Here is a 26374-nt window from a genome sequence, read left to right as displayed (position 1 = left end):
AACCAGAAACCATGGATTACCAAAATGATCCAGAAATGTGGAAACTTATATAAGGCAGCAGCCGTCAATGTAAAAAAATGTAAAAAAAAAAAAAAAAAAAGGGGGGNGAGCAGGCGTCAGAGAAAAAAAATGATAAAAAAAAGAAGAAAAGGGGGGGGGGGGGGGGTAAATTGCAGCACACAAGTGAAAACAGCTGGTGGATCACATTTCACTGGAGTTGTTCCATGTGTTCCATAAATGATTGACTGATTGATTTGAGTGACTGAATTATGCTTTATCACAGTATAATGAGTCATTTGATCAGATTCTAGTTTTCTGTCTAAGTAGGAAGTTTTATTTCAAACATTTTCATCACAATGGAGTATGGCAAGGCTCTCATTTTAAACAGGGATCGATGGTACTGTGATAATGGTGCATGTAATACTCATGTCAGAGAACAGCGAGAACAGTGTGAACACCATGACGGCCACTTTTCAAACCGGTGAGGTGTAATTATCAAAAAGAAAAAACCTTTGATTAAGACTGTTATCCAGCTGAGTATTCTTTATATAGGAACAGTTGTTTTTTCCGCCAGTGATGAGTCAAACTGATCCATATCCTTGCAAAGAATGGTAAGTCTTAAAGTTCAGTGATTAAGTCTAAAAGAGACTCAGAACGGCTGTTTAAAACTTCAAATATAATTTGCTGTGTGTGACCTGGTCGCCATGCTTGATAATGTCAACTAAAGTACCAAGCAACGCTCACTGGCTGAACCAACATTCTCACTTCACAGCTGAACAGCACACTAAAATATGTTTCTGAAAACATTTGGGGTTTTTACTAAGAGCCCACAAATGATTTTTTAATTTACAAAATATTGCAAAGAATAGTTTGTGTTTTATACATTTAATACTGCCCTGTACCACATAGTCACAAATACCATAAAAACTGTTAAATTCCTAAGAGACAATATATTCCCCAAACTGAGAAACAACATGTTGTTGCTGCAAACTGTGGGCTGTGTTGCATTGTGGTAGAGTCACACCTTCTTCATAGCTAATCTCAACCCACACGGGCATACCTCCAATTAGAGGTGTTAAGAAAACACACCTTTTAACATAAACACATCATACAGTTTGCCTCTTTAAAACATGATGTAATCGTTTGGAAAACAAGACACTTGTTTATTCCAAAATCAGGTCCCTGGGCAAAAATCATAGATCAAAACAAAGCAAGTGGACAACAGACCATAGTGAACTTTTCTTTTTTAGGTTGTTACTCATCAGCTCAGTTTTGTAACATCCGAACCCTTACTCTGATGTACAATTGGAACATATGGCACAGTAGTATTGTACCTGCCGCAATTTCATTTATAAAAGATTTAGTATCTTTAGAGTAGAAATTGTGATGAGGACTAACTGCTAATATTTTTATCAAAATCAAATATAAATCTAACATTACCATTAAAGTGGAATATCATCTAAATTAAGAACTCTAATATGTTATTTCCATAGGATAGGAAAGTTCAATAAATATCTGTGAACATGAGCTACTCTCTCTCAAAGCCATAAACCAGAGAAGTCAGTCTCAAATATATGATGTCATCGAATAAAGTCTGGAGCTGCTCCATAGACAGTGAATGGACGCCTGATTTTGTAGACCCACAAAATGTTTGTTTTCATTTTTAATATCCATATGAGCTTTATTCTATTGTAGTTATATCATTTCCGAAACAGAAAAAGTGTCCATACACTAAAAACTTTCCCCTGGGTAATTTTGGTGTCATCTATCAGCATTTATTTTCTATGGAGAAACTCCAGACGTTATACCCTATAACATCAAAAATTTGAGTTTTAGGACTCAAGCTTTTGGATTTGGGTGGGAGTTGTTTATTTTTACTAATACCTTTGTACTGTCTCAGACCAGAATGACATAAATTATTTTTTAAAAATGGGCATAGTTCTTCTTCAAACACAATACTGATGTCATATCACTGGAGTTGCAGCGATTAATCTATTAGTTGTTAGCCATTTAATTATTTGCAAAATAATTTGAAAATTGATAAGACTTTTTGAGTAATTATTACCGGATTACCGGCTTGCAATTGTATGCCTCCGCAGACCAGTCAAGTCAGTGTAGTTACAGTTTACATCAGTATCTTTGAAAACCTGGATACACACATCTTTCCCCAGCAGCAAATAAGATCTATACAGTCGGCACAGTTTTAAGGTGGACACCCAAGATTCGTGCCAATATTCAGTATCTGACCAAATGTCTCCTTCTGTTCCTGAGATTGAATAATGGACAGAAAAGTGTTTTAGTTGAACATTATGATGCCGCAGAAAGTTTGACCCTCGACCTTTTTGTGAATTGTCATCACTTCATCATTTTATCCTATCAAACATTTGTGTGACATTTTTTCAAAATTAGCTTATGAATTCTTGAGTTATGACCAAAACATGTTTTATGAGGTCACACTGACCTTTCAGCTTCAACCACCAAATTCAAATCAGTTCATCCTTGTGTCCAACTGGACATTGGTGCCAAATTTTTAGAAAACTTCCTTGAGGCCTTCTTCAGATATTGCGTTCATGAGAAGGAGGCTGATGCAAGGTCACAGAGACCTTGACATTTTACTACCTAATTCCAATCAGTTAGTTCCAAAATCCAAGTGGACGTTTGTGCCAAATTTGAAGAAATTCCCCTTAAGGAATTTTTGAGATATTGCCATCACAACAATGGATGGACGGACAACATAATGCCTCTAGACACAGCTAGTGCTGGCACAGAGGCACAAAACTTGTCGAGATTGAATTTGGTTTTATTATTCTGCTATGACAGTAAACGGAATATATTTTGGTTGAGGACAAAACAGGACAACTGAGAACATCATGCGAGACTTTGAAAAATACTGATTTACATTTTTCAGCATTACTTCACATTTTCTTATTCGCAGTCCAAAAGTGGATTGTAGGTCCGTTCTGACATCAAGCTTGTGAAAAACACACCTATTTTGAAGTACAGTAAAATTCCAGTACAGCGCTTTTATTTTGAAATGCAGTTTTCTGCTGTAAAATATTGCATGTTGTTGGGTTTTTTTCAAGTACAGCAGGTATTTTTTTGCCCAGCTCTTGGTATTGTTTTGCCTATTAACATGCTTTGCCTTTGCAATGTTTTTGTCACTGGTCTCGAAGCAATAATATGCACTTTTTTGGTTGCAGTCCTATTTGTTCACTGAGTTTTAAGTAATTACACTTTACTCTCACAATATTTTTTTTTTTTTTAATTGGGTTTTCATCCCATGTGTTGTTTACATTTTGCCAAATGAAATGGATATGTGAAAATGTGTTAATTTCTTTTGTGTATAGACCTTGAATAAATGACTATGGAGAAATCTAATGGATCCCTCTGATGGACCAGTTGGGAAACTGGTCACTGTTCAAGACCATATAACTAATAAATTCATTTGAAATAATAATTATTATTATTTTTAAAATGCACAATGGATCAATGCACAGTGAATAGAGTAGACTGAAAAAGGGACGGAGATGTAGAGAGAACACAATGGAGGAAGTTAATGATGTAATGGATTAGTTGAGGATCAGGAGCTGTGGGAAAAACAAGCTGCTGGGAAGAGGCGTGAGGAACCAGAGGAGGAGAGACAGGAGGGAGGGCAACAAGGTTAAGAGAGGTTAAGAGATAAATATATCATCTTGAGGAAACGTTAACCAGAGTTCTGCTTGAACTCCTCAGTATTCTTAAGATCCACAGTCACTCTGATGATGGTGGAGACATCAGAAGCCTCTGACCTCTGTGTCCTTCCCCTGAATGCCTCCTGCAGGTCAATGTCTGTTACTCCCCAGGCAGCGCTCATCAACACACTGCTGTACTGCATCACTCTGCTCACTGTGACACTCAACTTGTTGGTCGTCATCTCTATCTCCCATTTCAGGCACTTTTCTCAAATTTAACTCTTCATAGAGTGTTTGAGTTAAATTCATGAACTAAAGCTTATTGCATGCTACTCTGTGCTTATGATCTTTCATTTGTATATGAAATTGTTATTTTCAGTGTGTGTTTATGTGTATTGATGTCACGATAGCAGTAATCATGGTAAACAACAGTAATAATACCATCAATCTGCTTTGGAAATCAGTTCAAATAATGCAAATTTTTTTTATTCATTCTTTTTTATCATTGTTAAATAAAAAAAAACAAAACTTTATTATTATCGAGATTTAATCAGTCTTTTCTCTTACAATAATTGTTGTGATCTTAACTCATTTTCACTGAATATTTAGCTCTAATCATATTTTCCCTCTCCAGGCAGCTCCACACCCCCACCAATCTCATCCTCCTCTCACTGGCTGTGTCTGACTTGTTTGTGGGCCTCGCAGTGATGCCAGCTGCTGTCAGCCTGCAGTCTTGTGGGTCCTTTAGTAAAATCACATGTGCTTTGTCCCCCCTGCTGAGTTTCACCCTCACCTCTGCCTCTGTTGGGAGTATGGTGTTCATATCAGTAGACCGCTACGTGGCTATTTGTGACCCTCTGCGCTATTCTTCCTTGATAACACTGAGCAGAGTTAAAATCTGTGTGTCTCTGAGTTGGTCATGCTCCATTATCTACAGCGCTGTAATACTGAAAGATCACTTTTTACAAATAGACATGTCTAATTCCTGCTATCAAGAATGTGTTGTTGTCATAAATCACATAGCAGGGGCAGTAGACTTGATTATGACCTTTTTTGGCCCTCTTGCTGTGATTGTAGTTCTCTATACAAGAGTGTTTGTGGTGGCTGTGTCACAGGCACGCGCCATGTGGTCTAAAAGTACAGCTATCCAATCAAACACTGTGACTGTAAAGAAATCGGAGCTGAGGGCTGCTGGAACTCTTGGTATTACTCTTGTTGTGTTTATACTTTGTCTCTGTCCATATTACATTCCTTCTATAATAGGACAGGAGAACGTAAGTAGCAAAGCTCAACTCTGGCTGTACTTTTGTAACTCCACTTTTAATCCTCTGATCTATGCCTTTTTCTACCCCTGGTTTAGAAAATCGGTTAGAGTCATTGTCAGCCTTCAGATACTGCAGCCTGGTTCCCGTAGGGCCAAGATCATGTGATAAGCAACACATTGTACACAAACTGACGTAGGTTATGAAGGTGAATTCAGTCCAGTTGATGGTGAAGTTAATTGGAACGCAATGAAAGCACAATATTATGACATATAAATGGATTTACTTTGATAAGACAGCAAAAGAAACATTTAGGATGTAAACCTGCTTGTCAAATAACCTTTGCAAGTGATAGCAATAAAGTTTAAGGGTTAAGAAAAGCAATGGTGTCCCAAAGGTGTCCTGTCTGTGTATTTAATATTAGTGTAATCAGAACTGAGCAGTCTCCCACAACGTATGAGGTGCAGGAGTTGCATTGACTTCGCAAATAAAGGAAAAAAACTAAATTATGTGGCATAAATCAAGTAAATGGCCAGATAAAATGAATGCCACAGTAATTGTTGCTTTCCCTAAAAATGTAATCACTGGTGTTGTCAACTGGCACTTCACACACGATTTAAAAAAGTAAAGATTTCAGTTCTAATGTTCACATAGAGGGGTATTTTAATGTTTAAAATTTCTCTTTTTCTTTCATTTTTGGGATTGTTAAAAAACAGATCTGTCAGTGTTCACAAAGCAGAAGTCACAAAGTACATTGTAAAGAAAAAATATACTGCATGGTTTTAAAAAATATTGCTCGATAAATTACCATTTCATTTCTTCACACTACTTTATTAACAATCAACCAGAGAATCTAGAAGCCTGTCTCGAAAATAAAACCATTTTTGATAAATAGAAGTTCAGCAAAACTTTGTTATGCTATGATACCAGCCACAAATTTGAAAATATATTTATATTTATATATCCGCTATAGCTAAACAAAGATTCATAAGCATTCAAATCTAAAGGTTCTCCTTATGGTTGATCATAAATTACTCATGACACGTAAGACGTTCCCCCAAACAAAATAATTTGCAATAGAATGCAATGTTATTGTAATAACTTTACAATTTTCCTGCTAAGTTATTACACGATGAACCGGTAACAATTCTGTTATGGATGCTACAGAGTGAAGAAAATGTATAAGCCATGTGATGATATTCCTGTTGAGTCCATTGTCTATTGAAGTGGATCGGTGGTATTTCATTAGGGGGCACCAGTGGTTGTGCGTTCTGGTGTGGAGTAGTTGCTTTGGTTAGTGGTGTTTTTGGCTGCCAGCCTGACGATGTAGGTGGTCCACGGCTTGAGGCCAGTCTCTTTGTGAAAAATACCTTCAGTGGTTCTCACTCTGAAGTCATTATTGGTCTGATTCCTTCTCTTGTCCTCCTTTATCCAGACTGTGTACTCGGTTGCACCCTTCACTGGCAACCAATTCACATACAATGAAACTCCACTTACTGTGACAGTCACTTTTGGGGTCTCCAGATCTGAGAAAGAGAGATGTTTGAGAAATTAACACTTGTTTCATAAATAAGGCATTGACCTATCTATATACGCATGGAACTCTTATGAACACCGTTAATATTTGCATGTAACATCACATGCTATCATAGAGTGCATTTAGTAATTTTACACCTATCATTATTGTTATATGACATGCTATTGTTACCCCCTCTCCCCCTCTCTCTTTCTCTTTTCTTTTTGTCATTGTTGTAATTTAATTGTTATTTCCGACATCTATTACACGTATGTCTGTCCTGGAAGAGGGCTCCCTCCTCAGCCGCTCCTCCTGAGGTTTCTATCACTTTTCCCCCCGTTACAGGTTTTTTTTTTGGGGGGGTTTTCTTTAGTCGATGTAACGGTCTAGGGACAGAGGGATGTCATATACTGTAAAGCCCTTTGAGGTAAACTGTGTTTTGTGATAATGGGCTTTATGAATACAATTGACTTGACTTGACTTAAAACTGACTTGACTTGACCTGTGATGATTTCAGATTCTTTTTTAAGTATAACACTAGCTCTGGGTAATGTCATATAACTACATGTACCTGTGTCTAAATGGGCATAGATTTCACTGGCTCGCAAATCTCTTCTTCTGCGAGCTGCTACTGGACCTGAGGAAGGTGAGAAATTCATGTTAGATATATTAGAAACTGGATTTTGATATTGAAATGCAGAGATACAAAGTGAATAAATGAAACAGGACATTAGCAAGATTTGGCAGCAATGAGAAAGACATATTGTTTTCTTTGTGTGGCCAGTCAAACACTTTGATGATGGTTCTCTGTGATCTGTCATATTTTTTTTCAGTTCAGGGTCCAGTTGTTCACAAAATATTATCTGGATCACAGTGATACAGATTTTCAAATACCATGCTTTGCTCTCTGGGATCAGCTTAACCCTTTAACACCTGGATTGAAATCAGTTTTCTTGTGCTGTATTCAGATGCCTTTTACAGGCATTTAAACCTCTGAAACCTGACCAAACTGTTTGATTTCTTTCAAAAACATGGGAAAATGTAGGTACCAACTTGAAAAGATATGTCCCATAAATTGAAAAAAAAAAAGTAAAGTAGTAGAAGTAGTAGTAGTAATTAGCATATATATACATTAACTATGTATATATAAATATATATTAACCCATTTCTTATGGTCATTTTCTCTTTTTTCCCTTTTTTGTTGCTTATTTTAAGGTAATTTTATTGTATTTTTTGTTAATACTAATTTCTTGCTATTTTTGGGCCACTTCTTGCTTGTTGCCTTCGTTCCATGATTTAAAAAAAAAATCAAACCAATTTTCTCATGTTTCAAAGGGTTAAGCATCACATCAAGCAACACAGTATTTGATCACCCTGCTCCAGACACAAACTTTTCATGTTTACTAAATCTGGATAACCAGTGCTCTAAATGCCACCACATATCGCAGTGTAGGTTATTGCCATTTAAAGAATATAGGTAGAATAGCCAGCATGGGGTCTCTTTCAATGTCATTCTTTACAGAGACAGAAAACAGCGCGGGGAATTCTAGCAGAGTTGTAACTGTAAATAATATTTGTTGGATACTGGCTTTTTGGGGGAGTAATTTAGGGGGGAAAAAAATTTTCATTTATTCATTATTTCATTTACTGGACTGAAAGGCTTAATAGATAGCCTAATGTCTACTTTATCATTGTAATAGTTAAACAAATCAAATGCAAAATATAAATAAATGTTTACATATTTAAACAATTTAATGGTTTTGTATCATTTTGTGCACCAAATCCTTCTGCTCGAATCAGGATATGCCCAATTTTTGGATTAAGGGTATGCCAATTTCACTGAAATGTTTTGAACAACACATACTGAGGGTTTGATCAAGATCAAAATCAAAACTGGATTATGTGATCTAATCTGATTTCAGAAGTCTTCTCTTCTTTCAAACAACCCATCTTTTAGATTTGATCCAATCTGACAGCCAAAAATACAATCACTTATTGACAACAGGACCCTGCTGACTGACAGCAAGTTGTGCAAAACTAAATCTTTGTGCCGTAATTCTATAGCTGGGCCTTGTATATCATTTTCAGTAATGAACAGACAGAAATGAGACAAAATAAGAGCTGTTTTGTGTTGCAGAATTACAAGGGCAGTGTGTGGTTGCTACATTTCATTAAACGAAAACGATCGATATTTTTTATTTTTCAGAGTCCTGTAAAAATGCTGCTGATGTATTCTGACCTATAATATCTCGGTTAGGGATGCTCTCTCCTTCTGCATTGCTGGCTGTCACTTCAATGGCGCTGGGATCAAAGCTGGTCAGCTCACAGAAGAGTCCAGGGGTGCTGCACAGCTCAACTCGTCCTGCCCCCGACACATTGTAGATGCTGTAGCTTGTGGCAAGCACGGACTCATCCCAGGAAATCACAGCAGACTGTGTATCACCAGTGTATTCCACGTTCTGCGGAGCACAAGGCACTGGGGAAGAAACATGGACAATGCTGTTGAGTAAAAGAATGGGGGATTTTGTATACATCGTAAGTGGAAAAGTTGTTACACTTTACTTTAAGCCTCCTTGAGAGCATTTATGAGCAGTTCTTACAGCATTGAATAAATAGTTTAATTAGCACACTGTAATTACAGTAGGACACTTAAAGCAGCATTTTATAGGATTTAGAGGCATCTAGCAATGAGGTTGCAGATTGCAACCGACCAAATACCCCTATGCTCACCCCTCTCTTTCCAATTGTGTATGAGAAACTACGGTGGCCTTCAGGTTACACAAGAGTGCTGTGTGTTATACGACATGGTAGGCTCTGTGGATGAGGACCCGCTCTCTTTGTGGACATAAAGGACTCATTCTAAGCTTACAAAAACACAATTCTTAGTTTTGGATGATTAGAAACGAATGAAAACATTATCATGAATATTGTATTCAATTTCTGCCAATGGATCCCTCTAAATCCTACACACTGCTCCTTGAAGTGTTAATTAATGAAAAATATGTCTTCTTCTATAAAGACATATTTTAATAGTACTGCAGTTATGTTTTACTGTAGTGTCATTATCTGTTAGTACGGCAGCTTCCATTTATGGTATAAATGTTGACAGATGTGATGTCACCCAGTAGTTCATAGACTGTTCAACATTTTAGCTGTCACTGTTTTGTTTTTTTGGAGCCAAAAGTGGCTGTATTTGGATGGGAGGCTGGCACTGTGGATGACTGAGGGATTGATCTGATTGAGAAGCTGAGGACACTTTCCGCAGACATCCTGTCACTCAAACTATAAACCTTAACAAAAACATACACAGGTTCAAACAAAATTCCCCCTCTGTACAACACTCCTGAATGCCTAAATTAACTAGAGATAAAAATCATATTTTGTACCAGGCTGTAAACATGTTTATTTCTTGAACTGGAGGCTGCTGCTTGGTTTGAACAAGCTGAGACCCACTGGGCTGAAAAATGAAGCCAGTGTGGGAGTGGCAAAAAACAAAAATTGCCAAAATTGAGTAAATCTCCCTTTGACCCCCATGTTAAAATGTTCAACTTCACAGCAGAAATAAACATGATTACAGCCTGACTTTGAGTGACGTCCTGTCTGCTTATAGTGTCTTCGGCTTTTCAGTGAGATCCACCGCGGCTCCAAAAATCCAACATGTTGATGGATAAAATGCCAAAATTGAGGCTTCAAAGTGGCAGTCCACAAACTAATGTGTGACATCATAGTAGCTACATCCACTATTTCTACAGTGTATGGTTTTAAACCATTTCTTAAATGGATATAAACTGCTTACAAATGCTCAGCAGAGGGACTTAAAGCCAATTGTTGCTAATTTGTAATTTCTGCACATAAAGCCAAACCCAAAAATATAAAAGAAGACACTCTAAAGGTCTAAAGGTCACTAAATGGCAGTTATGAGTGCAGTGTCAAGGTACCCGTGACTCCAGTGAAGGCAGCTGATGACTCGCTGGTCCCAGCTGAGTTTCTGGAACGTACAGTGAGATTATACGCTGTGCTGCAAGGCATAGGGAGCTCAAAATATGGCCTGGGCCTCCAGTAGGATGAGACCTTCATCATGGCCTGTGGATCATTTTGGATTCGACCGGTTATCTCTGCAAGGTACTCGACGTCAGGACAATCGACGCTTTCCCATGATGTCATGGCCCAGTGAGTCTGGCCTATCCTCTGCATTCGTGCAGTGACATTAGTTGGAGGGCACGGAGCTGAGGAGGAAACAGATTACAGATTTTTACCACTTGTGAAATTTAGTCTGGAAACTTATTTTAACAGGCTTTCCATACATTTTCATGAGCAAAATTTCTAAACTTTACCATGATTTTTCAAGGACCAATTATAACATTTACATTTTGGAAAAGCATGAGCTTCATTGTGTCTGCCCTCTTACTGAGAGCCACACATCCCATAACAAATGCTACCACATTACGTCACATATACATTTAACCTTGTTTTACAAGGGGAAGGTTTGGCTGGTATTGGTCATGGAAAATGAGAAACGTGAGTTTCCCATTTGTATCAAGCAGCAAATAAGTTGTTTAAGTTAATTTGCCATACGTGACATCGCACGTCCTTTGATGCAAATACTCCACACCGCAATGTCGATGCTAAAACCAAATATCCGCAGCATTAAGTTGATGCATATTAGATATTATGTCAACAGTTAACTGACAGAAAACCAATTGGCTGTTATGTTACATTATGTGGAAGATTATCCCCGATACTCTAACAATGAATTTTATTAAACAACAGAATTCCATGACATTTTCAAAACTTTTGGTGATTTTTACTAATTGTATTACTTTTCCAGACCTGTAAAATTAGATTGCAAAATGTGACTTTTCCAGGTTTGTCATGACTGTGGAAACCTTGTTTTAAAGAGTAAATAACTTTCTCACTGGACATTACACCAAATAACAGGAGAGTCAAAACCAATTAACCAGTGCTTCTTAACATGATCATTGCATGAGCAAGATTATACAATATTTTAAATATCTAACTACTATTAAAAAAAACAGGGTTCTTGTGAGTGTGTCACTGAGGCCTGAAGCCTTAAAAATGTGTTTTTCTGTAAAATAAATATAATGTAGGACTTGAAATACCGCCTAAACATTTCAACATATTCTGCTTGTTTTGGTTAAAATTAATTTGACAATTAACTACATTTATATTTGAGCTTTAATATTTACCTGCTCCTTCCTGCACAGGTGGACTAAACGAGCTGTTGCAGACGCCGTTAGAGGCTTCGACAGAGAAATTGTAAATGTCACCACATTCCAGGCCCTCGATGGTGCAGTAGGGGCCGGGGCTGTCGCAGTAGAGTGCGTCTCCATACATAGGTTGGGCACAGCCGAAATACTCGACAGCGCCCTCACTGGCATCCCAAGACAGCATGGCAGAATTGGTCTCGCAATCGATATCCACTGCAAGACCGGAGGGTTCACAGGGCACTGCCACAATGGAGAAAAAGCACTATTAGAGATTCAAGCAGGAGAAGATGGCCTGCAGTTTTTACAGTTTAACTCAACTCACCCTGGTTGATTTTACAAGAGTCGAAACAAAGAAAGAAGAATTATTAAATTCTAATAAAGACAGATGACTAGTTAAGTGCAAAACTGAGCAATTACACGCAATTGTGACTTCAATGTGTCAGTTTAACTTGACTGTAATGTGGAAAACAAACTGTAGAGAGTTGCTGCATTATTATTGAAGCACAGTAACAGAAGAACAAAAACAATATGAAAAGCTAGATTATTAATGATGACTTGTAGATGACAGTATCACAATAGAAAATGTCTTTGCACGATTTCCCTAAAGGTTTAGCTTGCTTCCTCTTTGTTCTGGAAATATGACTCCAAGTAATTATTTGTCAATTAATTAATGATCTAGGCCAGTGAAAGACATTCAGACAAATACTAGAAAATAAGTCACATCTGACAGGCTTCCTTTAAAAAATCCCCAAAAAGATCATTGGATCATTAGAATTGTTGCTAATGAATTGCTGATGAAACAACAGTTTAATCTCTAGATTTGATTATCCATATCATCAGCAGACCAACATAAAAACTATCAGAATATGATGCTGTAGTTAAATTCACACCTCTTTAAATTTAAATAAAACAAAATTAAATTAAAACTAAAGAAAAGATAATTACATAAAAAGACTTTACTGACTGTTTGATGTTTTAACTGCCTTATTTTTTGTTGGTAATACTGTATATTTACCCAAAGGAACCAGCATAGATATTGAGGGGGATTATCCTGGTGAAATGAATCAAACTAAAATGTCTCTACCTGTTCTGAAGGTTGAAAAGCTTGGCTGGCTGGTGCAGTTTTCTCCAGAGGCGGTGATGCTTAAGTTGTACACCTGTCCGCAGTGCAGATCAGCTAGGGTGCAGTTATTCACTAAGGTGTTGCACCTCACGACATGTCCATCCGAGCCTGTGGCCGTCAGTAGGTAGGATGTGGCCACAGGGGAGTGTCCCCACATCACTGTGGCTCCATTGTCCTCACAAGATGGCACCGCTGTCACATTGTCTGGGACACAGGGCGCTAAAGAGGACAGAATAACCATTAATGTTTCTGGTTTTGTTTGTATTTTTAGATCACCATTGGGTGCTGCAATTCTTTCTGGTATCCACATAATAATTTTTTTCACAGTGATCTCAAAATTAAACAAAAACCATGACAACACCACATGCAACTAAACAGATAATAGTATAACCTCACATAAAATACAACAGTCAAAAACAAAGAAACTAAAAATTAATCAGGACTAAACTGGCGGGCTGATAATTACCTGTTTTGATCTTCTTCGGTGGGCTTCTGAGGCTGCTGCACTTATCAGAGGAAGCTGATACTATGATGCTGTAATGCATGCCACACTGGATATCCTCAAGTTCACATGAGTAGGAGGTGCTGTTACAGGTAATGACTGTTTGGTCGTGGCCTTCAGCGGACACCACGTAGAGAGGTGAGTTCTCCATCATTTCCCATTCAACCAGGATTGTGTCGCTGTTGCATTGTGTCACTGCACTAATGGATGTTAGAGCACAAGGACCTACACAACAGGACAGGAATATAAATAAAAAAGCTCACAGTGTCAAGTAGCTTTAAAACAGTCATGTCCAAAGTCTGGCCCGGGGACCAATTGTGGTCCTCAGACTGATTTTAAATAGCTGTTGGCTTATCTTTAATTTAATCAACACAATATAATGTTGTAAATTTCCTACATCACAGTGTAACAAAATAACAGAGAATTTGTTTTTTCTCATTCACCTCATGTTGGCAGGACAATCATGAAAATTGTAGACATGCAACAAGTAGGAACAATAAGCAAAACTAATGTGGTCTCATAAACAAATAGTAAACAAGCAAACTAACACATAGCCAACACCAAATATTTTCTGCCAGGTAGCAGACATGGCAAAGGCAAAGAAGCACAAGTCGACAGCCGCAATCAGGGGCGATGGAAAGTTAAATACTGTTTCACTTAAAGACAAAACAGTTGCATTTGAGTCATTTTTAGTCATTTTGGTGATTTTTTTTACCCATATGATATGAGAAGCAGCTGGCCCCAAATAAATATTAATATGATGAAATGCTTAGTAGATAATTTTCCTAATAACCCTTCAAAGACAACGAGCACCATACTTCAAAATCAGTGTATTGAGAGAGGAGATTCTCGTGGAGTACCTGTCTCGAGCTCAAAGGTGGTGCTGTGATTACTGTGGCAGTGTTTGTTGATGGCAGTGACATAGAAGGTGTAAAGTGTCCCACACTCCAGATCTGGGACATTACAGGGGGATGAGGTGGAGCTGCAGCTGGAGTTTTGACCTCCCACCCCTTGGGCCAGCACAGAGTAGCTGGTGGCTCCTTCTGAGGCGTCCCACATCACCCAGGCGGAGTTTGATATGCAGTCCAGACGGCCCACAGTGTTCCTGGGCACACACGGAGCTGTAAATGGTGAAATGGACAGGAATGAGTGTGTCGGCAGAATAGTTCAGGAAAGGATTTTACACTCGAGTTACAATTATATCAAAGATGTTTAGGTTATATATTTGCAACAAATTATATTTTGATAAAATGTTTCTGTGGGAAAAAAAGGGGGTTCTGCATTTAAAGAAGCTCTTCGAATGAGTACAAGTGTCATGTGATCCTTCTTGTTGTGCAACCCCCTCCCACAATAAAGGCAATATATCATTCTTTAAGGGAAAGGCATACATTATTTATGAAACTTTTTTTATATGGGAAGTAGGGAAATACATGTAGAATATATGCTAAAGTGCACCATGTATATGCACTTTAAACATTTCTATCAATTATTCAAGTGTTTACTCAAGTGGTCAAATAAATTTTCCTAATAACCATCTCTGTGAGAATAAGATGAGAAGAAAGAAATATTTACTCCCACTTAAACCACAAATGATCATTTTTGTGTTTATTTTGTGAGAGGAGTAAACAAATGTTTGTGCCTAATTAGAAAAAATTCCCTCAAGGCGTTCTTGAGTCTTCGTGTTTGTTGTTTCCTCAAGCCACAGATATTGCCAGGATAGAGGCAAAATAAAATTAATGAGCATGTTTCTTGTAATACTGAACTGTTACTTGAAATGTAAAACACCAAACAAATGTATGCAAATGCACAAACAGCAGCTATATGAAAAAAAGAAAACCTGCTTTTGTAACGCTCATTGCCTGCAGATGGTGCAAGTGTTACATTTTTAGCAGCTATTTCCTGTAAGCGGCACAGCTTGGCATGTTCAGAGCCAGTCCGACAATAACCAGTGGGGAATCTGGAGCCTGGTTAGCAATGCATTAAAGTGATTGCATTTCTGAGTTGCAGAGTCATTTTCAGTGCACATATCAATGATGAACATATGATATGTGCATTTTAGGAAATGGCTGACAGCTTCAAGCTTACCTGAGCAAGTCTGTACCACATGGCTGGGCTTACTCTCACATCCATCTCTGACAGACAGCACAGTCACATTGTAGGTCTGTCCGCATGGTAGATCTGTTATGGTGCAGGCAACACCACTGGAGTTACAGTAGAGTCTTGCCCCACTGCTGCTAACTGCAGCCACGTGAAAGTACTGGGCATCGGGGTTGGTGAGCCAGGACACTGTCATGGCATCTTCATCACACTGTGCTTCAACAGCCACATCCTGGGGGGCACAAGGGGCTGAGCGGGAGAGGCAAAAAGAAGCAAAGAGGGCAGGATAATATGAGATTGTTTAACTACACTATGTTGGGGACCATAAAAGTCAAACAAAAAAAAACCTCTAAATGCTAATTCACACTTCAGTTCACCCACCTCACTGTTACAATAAGTGATGCTGTTATCTCTTAATAATTAAAGAAAATCACATTAAGCCTTTACAAACAGTCTGTGATACCTGTGCGCACGTAAGCCTTGTCGCTCTCCACACTGGAGCAAGAATCATCCAGTGCGAAAACGCTCACATTGTAGGTCTGTCCACACTGCAGGTCCCTCAGGTCACAGAAGGTCATGCTGTTGTTACATTCAATCCGGTGGCGTCCATCTTCTGCAACAGCCACCGCAAGATAGGAATGTGCTCCACTGGCTCGCTCCCATGTCACTGCAGCAGAGTTTGAGTGACATTGCAGGGAAGCCTTAACGTTGGTTGGCCTGCAAGGCACTAGGAGAGAAAAAGACAAAAAAAAAGCAAGAAGTGAGATGACATGCCCAAAAACGTCTCAAAATTATTTATAATTTTGTGGAGTCAGAGTTTTTTATTGAATCTCTGTGTATTCTGTCTGGCAACATTTCAGTTTTAATTCTTTTAATGTCAATCTTTTGACTTTGATTATTCATGCATATGTAAAAAATGGAATCAAAATATATCCAATAAAGGATTCTGAAAGGATACAAAGTCAATAAGTAGATGCAAACACAGGACTGAGGTTTGACAAAATAAAATCAAACGCTGGTCTAGGCCCAGAGGTCTGCCACATTTGATTCTAATGTCAGTGGTTACTGTGTCACGAATAACAAAACCATTGGCACTTCTCAAATTGATCTGAAAAACACCCACAAAACTCCTCCATAATGTCAAGAGTTGGTTTCTAACCCTTTGAAACCTGAGCAAATTACCCAAAAAATAGAGAATAAATTGTAAAGAAAAACAACAACAACAACCAAAAAACAAGACAATTACCTGTTAAAAAAAAGTAAGTAAACAAGTAAATTATCTTAAATATGCCTAAAATAATAGTAATTCTGTAAAATATTTTAAATATATAATTATGATAATTATAAATCAGGTTTTGTGGAAATTTTTCCCCAAAGCTTTAAAAAAAAAAAATTTCCAAATCAACTAATTTCTTGCAATTTGCCTACTGCCTTTCGCCCCATGTTTTTTAAAGACTTCAGACCAATGCCCAGGTTTCAAAGGGTCAGACAGCTTTTAAAAGGTGTCTGAATACAGCTCAATACACTGATGTTGTTCCAGGTTCCAAAGGGTTACATTTCACATTATTGCCTAAAGACAGAAATTGCAGTGCATCGAAGAATACTTTTTTCTGCCAGCCCTGCAATGAAATGTTCATGGTTATTGATAAAAATAGAAATAAAACCTTTTTTAATTTAACCAACAATGTCCTGCAACAATTGAAACTCAAACCAAAGCACTGAACTCAGGAAAAATTACACTTTCTGAAAAATGTACCTGACTGCAGGTTGAGGTAGGCGTGGCTGTTGTCACACCGTCCATCCTGAGCTGTCACTGTCAGGTTGTAGAGTTGGCCACAATGCATGTTGGGCAGATGGCAACAGTCTGTGGTGCTGTTACAATGAGTCATGTGACCATCGGGCCCGTAAGCTCGCACCATGTAGGACGACACACCCTCCCCTTCTTCCCAGTACACAACGCCTGTGTCATTAGTGCACACCATCTCTGCAGTTACGTTTTGTGGTACACATGGAGCTACAGATAAACACATGGATGGGTATGAACGAACACAGGTATAAACAGAGCTTTAATATGACATGCCATATGCCAAACACCTGATTTTACCTGTGCTGAGCTCCACAGCAGAGCTCCCAGCGCTGCTACACGTCTCATCTGAAGCGCTAACAGTAATAGAGTAGTTGAGGCCGCATAGTAAGTCATCGAACAGGCATGTTGTCCCGCTGCCGTTGCATGTTGACGCATAGCCGCCATTGCCCTGGGCAAATGTTGTGTATGACGTTGCCCCTTTGCTGGGCTCCCAGGAGACCGCCACTGCGCCAGAATCACAAACCACCCGGGCCTCCACCCGCTGTGGCACACAGGGCGCTGCACAGGCACAGAGATAGAAATATTAATCTTACATGATGATGACATGATGAGTATCAGTTTAGATCTATTAATCATCTATCTATAATTCTTATTATAAGCACCGCAAGCGAAAACAACACAAAAATGTTGTCCAAATCAGTTTTATGGAAATATCATACTGTTAAGTAGTATGCAAAATCACAAAAACTGATGAAAATACAGTGTCCTAAGTTCTTCAAATATTGTTAATAGAAAAAACACAGATAGCCCAACTAAATTAGCCCAATCTGTAACAGAGAATTATATCGAACTGCCGATGTCGCAATATGATTTTCCCCTTTTTCCATCAAAATTAGCGCATGTGCACTGTTTTTTTAAACAGGGGAAAACCCACTCAAAATTGGGTATAGATTTCTTTCCAGTTGCCAGTAGACCAGAGGTGTGAACACAGTCCTGCAGCAGACACGTATGACTTTCTGTGTGAGTATTTTTTTACAGGGGTGTCATGCTTGATGTCACGGAGGGGCCAGAAAACTGGTTAGTCAACTGAAGAAAGCAACATGGAGGCCAGTGAAACTGTTGCAGTGGTTACTTCTCAATTTTATTTCTCTTACTTATTAAGTCTCTCTTTTGAACTCAGTGCAGTCTAATTTGGAACTATGTGTGAGTCCTGCTTGGGCAAATACTGGTGGCTCGTCACTGCATTGTGCCGGTAAAAGGGCTAAAATCAAATATAGTTACAATTGGAGGAGCTGTCTGACCTGACCTTAAACTGCATGACAGCATGAGTCCACAACCAGCCCCCTTTGCTCAGTGGTCCGGAAGAAAATGCTTAGGTAGTGTTTAGCGAGTAATGAAGTGTTAACCAGCTTAATTTAACTGCCAATGACAGATTAAGGTAAGGATTAAGGTAAAGGTTACATCATTTTACCTACAGGATAAATCACATATTAACATATAAAGAATTAAGAAAATAGACGAAGTGGATTATTGCTCCTTTGGCCTCATATTAAGTCACTACAAGTGACGTAGCAGATTTCAACTGTCGCATCGTATGTCTTGTACTGGAGGCGTGTGCAGTTTGAAAGGGCCGTGTCATGTAGGCTTCAAACAAAATGTGGCTGCAACTATAACTCATCTCATCTCATCATCTCATTAAAATTAGTGTGGCCACTAGGATATTGTATTTCCATCATTAATAAATAAAAAAATTAAAATCCCAGATGTTTGCAGGTGTTGCTGTTTTTTTTGTGTCGTGGCGAACACAAAAAAAATGTCCTCACCTGCTTGTAGCTGTTTCATGTCAGTCTGAGAGACATTGCACACGCTGTTGACGGCAGTCACGCTGATGTTGTAGGTGAAGCCACACATAAGATCTGAGAGGATGCAGTAGTTTGACTCTGCCTCGCAACTAGTTTCATGTTCTTCTATGCCCCGGGCTTGGACAATGTAGTAATCGGCTCCTCTGCTGCCCTGCCACTCCACTCGGGCTGTGTTGGTAGAACAGTCCACTATAGGCTCAATGTCTTCAGGAGGACAAGCCACTGGAGGGGGACAGGGGAAGAAGGAAAATCACTGAGGTCAATGTGGCAAAGTCTGACTTTAAATGGCGTATTTCATTAAACACTGATTTACCCAACTTTAAACAGGCAAAAACTATTATTTGGTTGACCTCTTCTGAATGAATTTTTCAAGTCAACTGCAGCTCTGATGGCATCCGATATCACTGTAGGAGATTATCTGAAATGCACGTGTGTACAAGGCTAAACATTTTTAATTGATAACCATCTAAAAAGATACCAGGGATTTCTGAGGTTTTTCTTTTTCAGGGATTTTTTTTCCTGTTTAAACTGACTGTCACTTAGAATTTTTGTCATCCAACAATAAGATGTGTAAAAAAATACATATTATCAAAATAATGAGTGCATAGAGAAATGGGGAAAGAGGATATTTTTGAATAAGTCTTGGGACCCTTTCTGGCCCTAAAAGAGAGATTGTCTGACTAATTTTGAACTAGCACCTGGCATAAATAATTGGTAAATTCTGATATAACCAAATTTCTTAAGGGACTTTTTTAATTTTATTTTATTCTAACTGTAACTTTGTGTTACAGTTTTGCTTATATGAATAATATGAATGAATGAATGAATAAAAGGAATAAATGAATAATAAAAGGATGTGATGAACACACTCATATGCCATCACTTTAGCTATATAAGGATTTCAGCTACCACTGGTCAATAAAACAAGACTCTTTTAGTTGGTGAAATTACAAAAAAAACCCTGATTCTTTTAAAATCTTTCCCCACAAGTCTCATTCAATTTTACAGAATAAAAGGTGTTTTGTTTTTAGAGCTTACCTGATTCCACCTGCTTACTGGTGCTTGGAGGGCTGCTGCAATTCTCATTTGAGGCCACAGCCATCACATTATAGGTCTGGCCACACTCCAGGTCAAGCTCGCAGTTGGTGTAGCTGGAGTTGGCGTTGCAGATGGAAACATGGCCACTAGAGGAACGAGCTGTTGCGGTGTATTCGACAGCGCCCTCTGCATAGGCCCAGTCCACAAGGGCCGAGTTGGTGTAGCAGTCCAGAACCACTGAGCCCATGTTAGGTGTGCAGGGAACTGAGAGAGGGAGGGAAGAAACAGAGGACTGGAGTTACACTTGAACGCCTTCAGAGCAATAAGAGTGAAAAATCGCTCACATGCAGGAGATTCATGTAAATGAAGTTCTTCTACCTGACTTGAACTCTATAGCTGGGCTGGGTAAACTTGAGCAAGTATCATCCTCCGCCACCACCTGGACAGAGTAGGACTGGCCGCAGGTCAGGTTGGTCAAGGTGCACATTGTAACCTCTGCACTCTCGCAGGAGGACATGGCTCCACGTGTGCTCCGAGCTGTCACTTTGTAGGATAGAGCCCCCTCGCTGGCACCCCAGGACACACGAGCCTGATTCATAGAGCAGTCTATCTTCACATCCACATCAGCAGGAACACAAGGCACTGGGAACAAACAGAGAGGAGAGTAAAGTAAGTTTATAATCTAATCACCGAGTGGCAAGGAATTTAAATCAAACATAAAAAATTAAATGTCCCATATAATTTCTTTGGACATATTCTGTATGACAAATATTTAAGATACAAGTTAGGATTGGATAAATTTAACATTAATTTTAATGATACATTGTTACCTATTTTAATTGGTTCATTAATTTAGTGCTCTAATAAAATTTGGCCTCTGACTGTTTGGGATGTTGAAGATAAAAATTAGATGACTTTCTAGTTGAGTTATGAGTGAATTTGTTTGGCCTTTACAAATAAACAAACAAGCAAAAAAAAAAGAATAAAAGCCACCTAAACTCTAACAGTTTACACGCCTTCTGATCATAGAATAAAAGATGTATGAAAGAAGTCCACACAGACTAAAAATGTCCTTAATGTCTCACCCGACTGCAGCGTGTCGGCCTCACTGGGGTCAGAGTTACACCGCTCGTTTGAGGCGACGACCGTCACTGTGTAGTTCTTTCCACAGTAGAGGTCAGGCATGCCACAGTGCTCGCTGTCGGACCAGCAGCTGCTTGACTGTCCATCTTCCTGCGTCACCGTGGCAGTGTAGTACTCCGCCCCGGCCGAGCCGTACCACGTCACCACAGCGATGTTTGAGAGGCAGTTCATGAAGCTGGAGACGCCTGTAGGTGGACAGGGCTCTGAGGGAAGCAAGGAAAATAGACTGTCAGGTGCTGTTTTTGATGATCTAGGGTTAACATCAGTGTACAAAGTTTAGTTTTTTGTTGTTGTTGTTGTTTAAGTCTTGTAAACAGTCCACCAATTTTGTGTGTCTGTCCTGGTCTGTCGGTGTTGCTTTCCCTGAGGTTTCTCCATATAGGAGTGTGAAAGAAGTTGCACTGATCTTATCCTTAAAATCCCTCAAACAAATCTGCAATTTTGAGATATATGAATATACTTGATAATGGGTCATGAGAGATGTTAAATTCATCACCAAAACAAAAGTGTTAACCGATTTTTTGTTAACCACTGTCGATTGAAACTAGATGAGTCAATTTTTGAAGAAATTGGGGTGTGAATGCTGCATGCTGTAAGGCTGATGCTACAGTTGCTTTAAAAGTCGAGTAATCCCAACAATGTATGAAAGATGTGTCTTATTTACGGGTATGAAAGATGTGGAATATTTCATGGTTTGATGAAAAGCTGATGCTCAGCTGCATTGCTGGTTTTAAAAGATGAATGATAGTAATAATGTTTCAAAGATGGGGAGAACTGTGAGGTTTGTTGAAAAGCTGACACTAAACTTTATTGCTGGTTTTAAAAGTTGAATAATATCAATAATGTATGAAAGATGTGGAAAAGTGAGAAACGGTCTGAAGAAAGTAATAAGCGAAATAGGTAACTGAACCCCCCCCCCCCAAAAAAGAAACATAGTAGACATTAAAATTACTTCAATTTTAACTTTCAGTCATCAGAGTGGAGAGTTCAGTTGAACAAGTGTTAAAAATATGGTCCCTGAGCTGGTGTTTTAAAGGTGAACAGAAATCTACCTGACACAAGCATTGAGGGCTGACTGGGGAGGCTTGTGCACACAGAGTCAAATGCCTGAACAGACAGCGAGTACTCCTGGCCGCACAGGAACTCAGATATATAGGTCCAGGTTTCATTTGTGCTGAGCTGAATTATGTGGCCACTGTTGTTGTCTGCCGTCACAATGTAAGAATCAGCAGTGTCACTTGGATCCCAGGTCAGCGATCCCACCTTAGAAACAGATAACAATATCATCATCAGTACATGATAATCAATAAATTATTGTTTAGCCCCTTTCAAAATAAAAGCACTTCACAAATGAATGCAAAAGAAGATAGAGTAGATGGACAATTTGTAAAATTCACCTTCATAGTGCAGTTCAGGGATGATTTCAAGTTCTGGGGAATACAGGGAGCTAAAAACAAAAGACAAGAGTTTGCTTGTGATTAGGGCTGTAAATATATGTATATTATACAGCTATTTTCATCCTTGATTCATCTGTTGATCATTTTCTCTAAAACATTAGAAATCAGAAATGAAATCACAATCATGTCACAATTTCCCTAAATCTAAGGTGATGACAGCAGATGCCTTGTTGTGTATAACCAACATTATTACTTATGGGATGCTGAAGTGGAGAATGTTTGGCATTTTTGCTCAAAAAAGTAATTAAAGATGATCTCTTTTGCTCATTTTCAGGTTTATACTTGTATTTTAGGCTTCTATAATGCTTTGAAATGCTTTAATAGTAGAAAAAACACCTTTTTTTGTCATACTGGTCAGTGTTTCCAGTGTTTCTGTATCTTAGCATTTTTGCATCATTTTTGCAGCCGAGGAATGGTTGTGACACAGTGTAGTGGCACTTTGTACAGTGAAAAATCACCAATAAACTAAGCTTCTAAACCAAATTTCACAACCGGCACGAAGGTGATCCGAAATCTTGGAAAAGTTAAAAACCTGCAGTGTAGATGACATCATGTAGACACTGGCAGTTCCTAAGGTCATGTAAAATTTCATTTGGCTTTCTGTAGTTTGTTTATTCATTGTCATGTATTGTCTTTAAAATTAGCCACAATAGTTTTTGGTCAGTGTTTAGGGGTAGTTCAACGTCTTGTTATGTGTAGTACAAAAGTGTGTTTACCCATTCGTATTGAAGTGCTGTTGCTCGGCATGCTGCTGCACCGGTAGTCATTCGCAATGACGTGAACAGTATACTGTTCACCACAGTGCAGGTCGTCCCAAGTACACATGGTGGTGTTTGTGGTGCACACATGGGTGTGGCCGTCTTGTCCCACTGCGATGGCCAAGTAGGTATCCGTCCCATCACTTTTGGCCCAGCTGGCCGAGCTTGTATTGTTCTCACACTGTGTATAGGTCCGCACATGCTCAGGCACGCAAGGACCTGAGGATAAGTGTACTGTTGCATTATGAACTTACTTCACTGCACACCACGTAAGTATGACAAAAATATAAACGAGAAGAATACCTGTCTTGAACTCTTCATGCTGACTCACAGCGCTGTCACATCGATCATCTTGAGCTTTAACAGTGAAGGTAAACAGCTGTCCACATGGCAGCTCAGCCTCTATCATTGTCTCCTCGGTTTGGAAAGCTGTGGTGTATCCCAGGTCTCCTGTGGCCGTCACCATGTAGACTGATGCCCCTTTAGCCTCCGACCAATCCAACACCACCGTCTCATTCTCACATGACCCGCTGACTGTGAGGCCAGTTGGTTTGCAGGGTTCTGGAGGACAAGACAATTTAATTTTAGTTCAGATTTTGCTGTTGAATTTCCATTTCTGACATATGAGTTCCAATACTGCTGCAGTGTAGGGCTGCAAATAATAATAATAATGAGTATTAATTATTTGTTCTATAAAATATCATAGAGCATTTCTAAAGCATCTTCATTGTCATTGTACATGTCCAGTGAGATTTAACACAAACTGAAAAACTAAACAAGCAGTATTCAATTAACTGTCAGACGACTAAACAAACAAAAAAGTATTTACAATTTAAATGCTAGAACATTTGTTGTATTTTTACCTTAAAAAATACTTGAAACAAGTAATCAAGCATTGGAATTGTCTAGGAATCAACTCATCAATCGATCAGTGAGTTAACACAGCTCTGCTGCAGCAATTATTTTCTCCAAAATGGCTTGTTTAGGAAAAGTACTAATGCAGCATACAGTCTGTCCATTATACAGTGACTGCATAGAGTTAGCTGACAAACAGTAAGTCATGAAAGAAAATGACAAATATTTTCAAAATAAATTATATCAATAAAGAAAATGTCTAAGTATGGAATTCTTTAACCTACATAGAACTTTTAGAGCTAGTATTACATTTTGGGTATTTTGGTTATATTTTGGTTTTATGAAATAAAGTTGGTGTTGAATGCTGTGAAAACCTTCAAACTTTTATTTTTTTCACAATTTTTTCTTCTTGCATGACTGTTGCTTGTAAAATGAAGAAAAATAAATAGAGTAGATAAAAACACAAAGACTGAAATTATTTTAATAAAATTTAAAAGTCATAGAAACAAATTTAGGCTCTAGCACGGACAATATTTTGTAAAACCATGATGGAGATGGACGATCAGAAGGCTAATTCCATGTCTTTGTAACTAAAACCCAGTTTCTCCATTAATGAGTCTATTACATTACCATTTAATGAGTTGATAATGATGAGCCCTACCTGTCTGAATCTCCACAGTGCTGCTGATTTCACTGTAGCACATGTAACTGTATGCTGTTACAGAGAATTCATATGTTTCCCCGCAGTACAAGTCAGAGAACTGGCAGGTGGAGTTCGTGGAGTTGCACCGCAGAGTCTCTCCCATGCTGCAGGTGGCAGTCGCCATGTAGAGCTCAACTCCCTCACTTTCCTCCCAGTACATGTTGGCTGTACTGGTGCCACACTGCAGGTCCACTCCGACGCGCAGAGGTTGACAGGGCCCTGGACAACATGTTAAGTTAAGTATCAGTGATGTCATTCACTCAATGCCAACTACTCTGGGCTGAGATGTTGCTCAACTCACGTGTGCTGAAGGTGACGTCAGTATGTGTCTCAGTCTGACATTGGTCGCTGACGGTTGTGAGGCTGACGTTATACATCTGACCACACTGCAGCCCCGTCAAATAACACATATGCTCATCCTCATCAGTCTCACATGAAGCCCAGTGGCCATAAGCTCCCACGGCCATCACCCTGTAGGAGTTTCCTAAATTGCCTGAACTCCAAGAGACTTTGGCAGTATCATTGTCGCAATCCAAATAAGCTGCTACATCTACAGCAGCACAGGGAGCTACAGACAGAAGAGATGGAAAGACATGACAAGACATGAATGCAATTTCATTGCTCACTCTTCAAAGGTGCACTGATCTTCACACATATTGTCAAAGTCCCAAAAGCTAGGTCTTAAAAGTTGAAAAATAATGCCAGTAAACTGCATATTAAGAGCTTATGTGACCACCACCCTGAACACCACAATTCTTACTAATAAATGGAAGGTAAATTAAGTTTTCTGACATTCGAAACCTGCACTGTTTATATTCTTGCTCGCTAGTTTACAGTCTTCAGTGTCACTGCATTTTGCAAATGTGTTGCTAAATTTCTTTGAGCATTACCGCCATCTGTTCATCTGTGGGATATCATGACAACTTGTAAATACACAAGATATAAATAAAACAGAAACACACCCATCAAGAAACTACTCCATAGCACTACTAGGGTCAGAAACACAGGGTATATTTTATTGAAGCACACAGTGCTTAGTTGGTAAGGACTATAGCCAAATGTCTCCTCTTCAATTTTTGAGATGTGACATTGAGTAAGGGACAGAAAAATTACGTCACAATAAAGTTGAAATTGACCATTTGGATATGAAATATCATCACTTTCATCCTATTAGAGATTAGTACTCAGTACATCAGTGAGTCCAAGCAAACGTTTGTGCCAAATTTGATGACAATCTCCTCAAGGTGTTCTTGAGCGATTGCATTCACAAGAATATGATCAGAGAGACGGACAACCACAAAAGATAATGCCTCCACAGCTGTCGCCACTGTAGAGGCATAATAAAGTGCACC

General features: G+C 38.8%; 2 protein-coding genes across 2 annotated transcripts; one reads left to right on the top strand and one right to left on the bottom strand.

The window, feature by feature from the left end:
• The first annotated feature begins 3761 nt into the window (after positions 1 to 3761).
• Positions 3762 to 5101, top strand: LOC121963036 (trace amine-associated receptor 13c-like). The gene is made up of 2 exons (XM_042513409.1): positions 3762 to 3931; positions 4306 to 5101. The coding sequence occupies exons 1-2, from the start codon at positions 3762 to 3764 to the stop codon at positions 5099 to 5101; spliced, it is 966 nt and encodes a 321-aa protein (XP_042369343.1).
• Positions 5102 to 6080: 979 nt separating this feature from the next.
• Positions 6081 to 23930, bottom strand: LOC121963029 (fibronectin). The gene is made up of 20 exons (XM_042513396.1): positions 23768 to 23930; positions 23423 to 23683; positions 22647 to 22696; positions 22302 to 22512; positions 21192 to 21452; positions 20485 to 20748; positions 20107 to 20370; positions 19030 to 19290; positions 17504 to 17764; positions 17156 to 17413; positions 15863 to 16126; positions 15388 to 15648; positions 14163 to 14423; positions 13267 to 13527; positions 12762 to 13019; positions 11657 to 11917; positions 10388 to 10675; positions 8689 to 8925; positions 7021 to 7086; positions 6081 to 6459 (listed from the first exon to the last, which is right to left on the bottom strand). The coding sequence occupies exons 1-20, from the start codon at positions 23928 to 23930 to the stop codon at positions 6179 to 6181; spliced, it is 4692 nt and encodes a 1563-aa protein (XP_042369330.1). The 3' UTR covers positions 6081 to 6178.
• Between the last annotated feature and the right edge of the window lie 2444 nt (positions 23931 to 26374).

Source organism: Plectropomus leopardus, chromosome 3, assembly GCF_008729295.1.
Source record: "Plectropomus leopardus isolate mb chromosome 3, YSFRI_Pleo_2.0, whole genome shotgun sequence".
In the NCBI taxonomy this organism is placed as follows: Eukaryota; Metazoa; Chordata; class Actinopteri; order Perciformes; family Serranidae; genus Plectropomus; species Plectropomus leopardus.
Note: the sequence above shows the minus strand (reverse complement) of the source record. Positions and strands in the feature narration are given on the sequence as shown.

Coding starts and splice junctions, on each gene's coding strand:
- LOC121963036 (XM_042513409.1), top strand. CDS start 3,762: ATGGTGGAGACATCAGAAGCCTCTGACCTCTGTGTCCTTCCCCTGAAT. Junction 3,932..4,305: donor ATCTCTATCTCCCATTTCAG/GCACTTTTCTCA, acceptor TTCCCTCTCCAG/GCAGCTCCACACCCCCACCA.
- LOC121963029 (XM_042513396.1), bottom strand. CDS start 23,930: ATGGTGACGGCCACAGGAGACCTGGGATACACCACAGCTTTCCAAACC. Junction 20,749..21,191: donor GGCCGACACGCTGCAGTCGG/GTGAGACATTAA, acceptor GTTTGTTCCCAG/TGCCTTGTGTTCCTGCTGAT. Junction 17,414..17,503: donor TGCTGTGGAGCTCAGCACAG/GTAAAATCAGGT, acceptor GTTTATCTGTAG/CTCCATGTGTACCACAAAAC.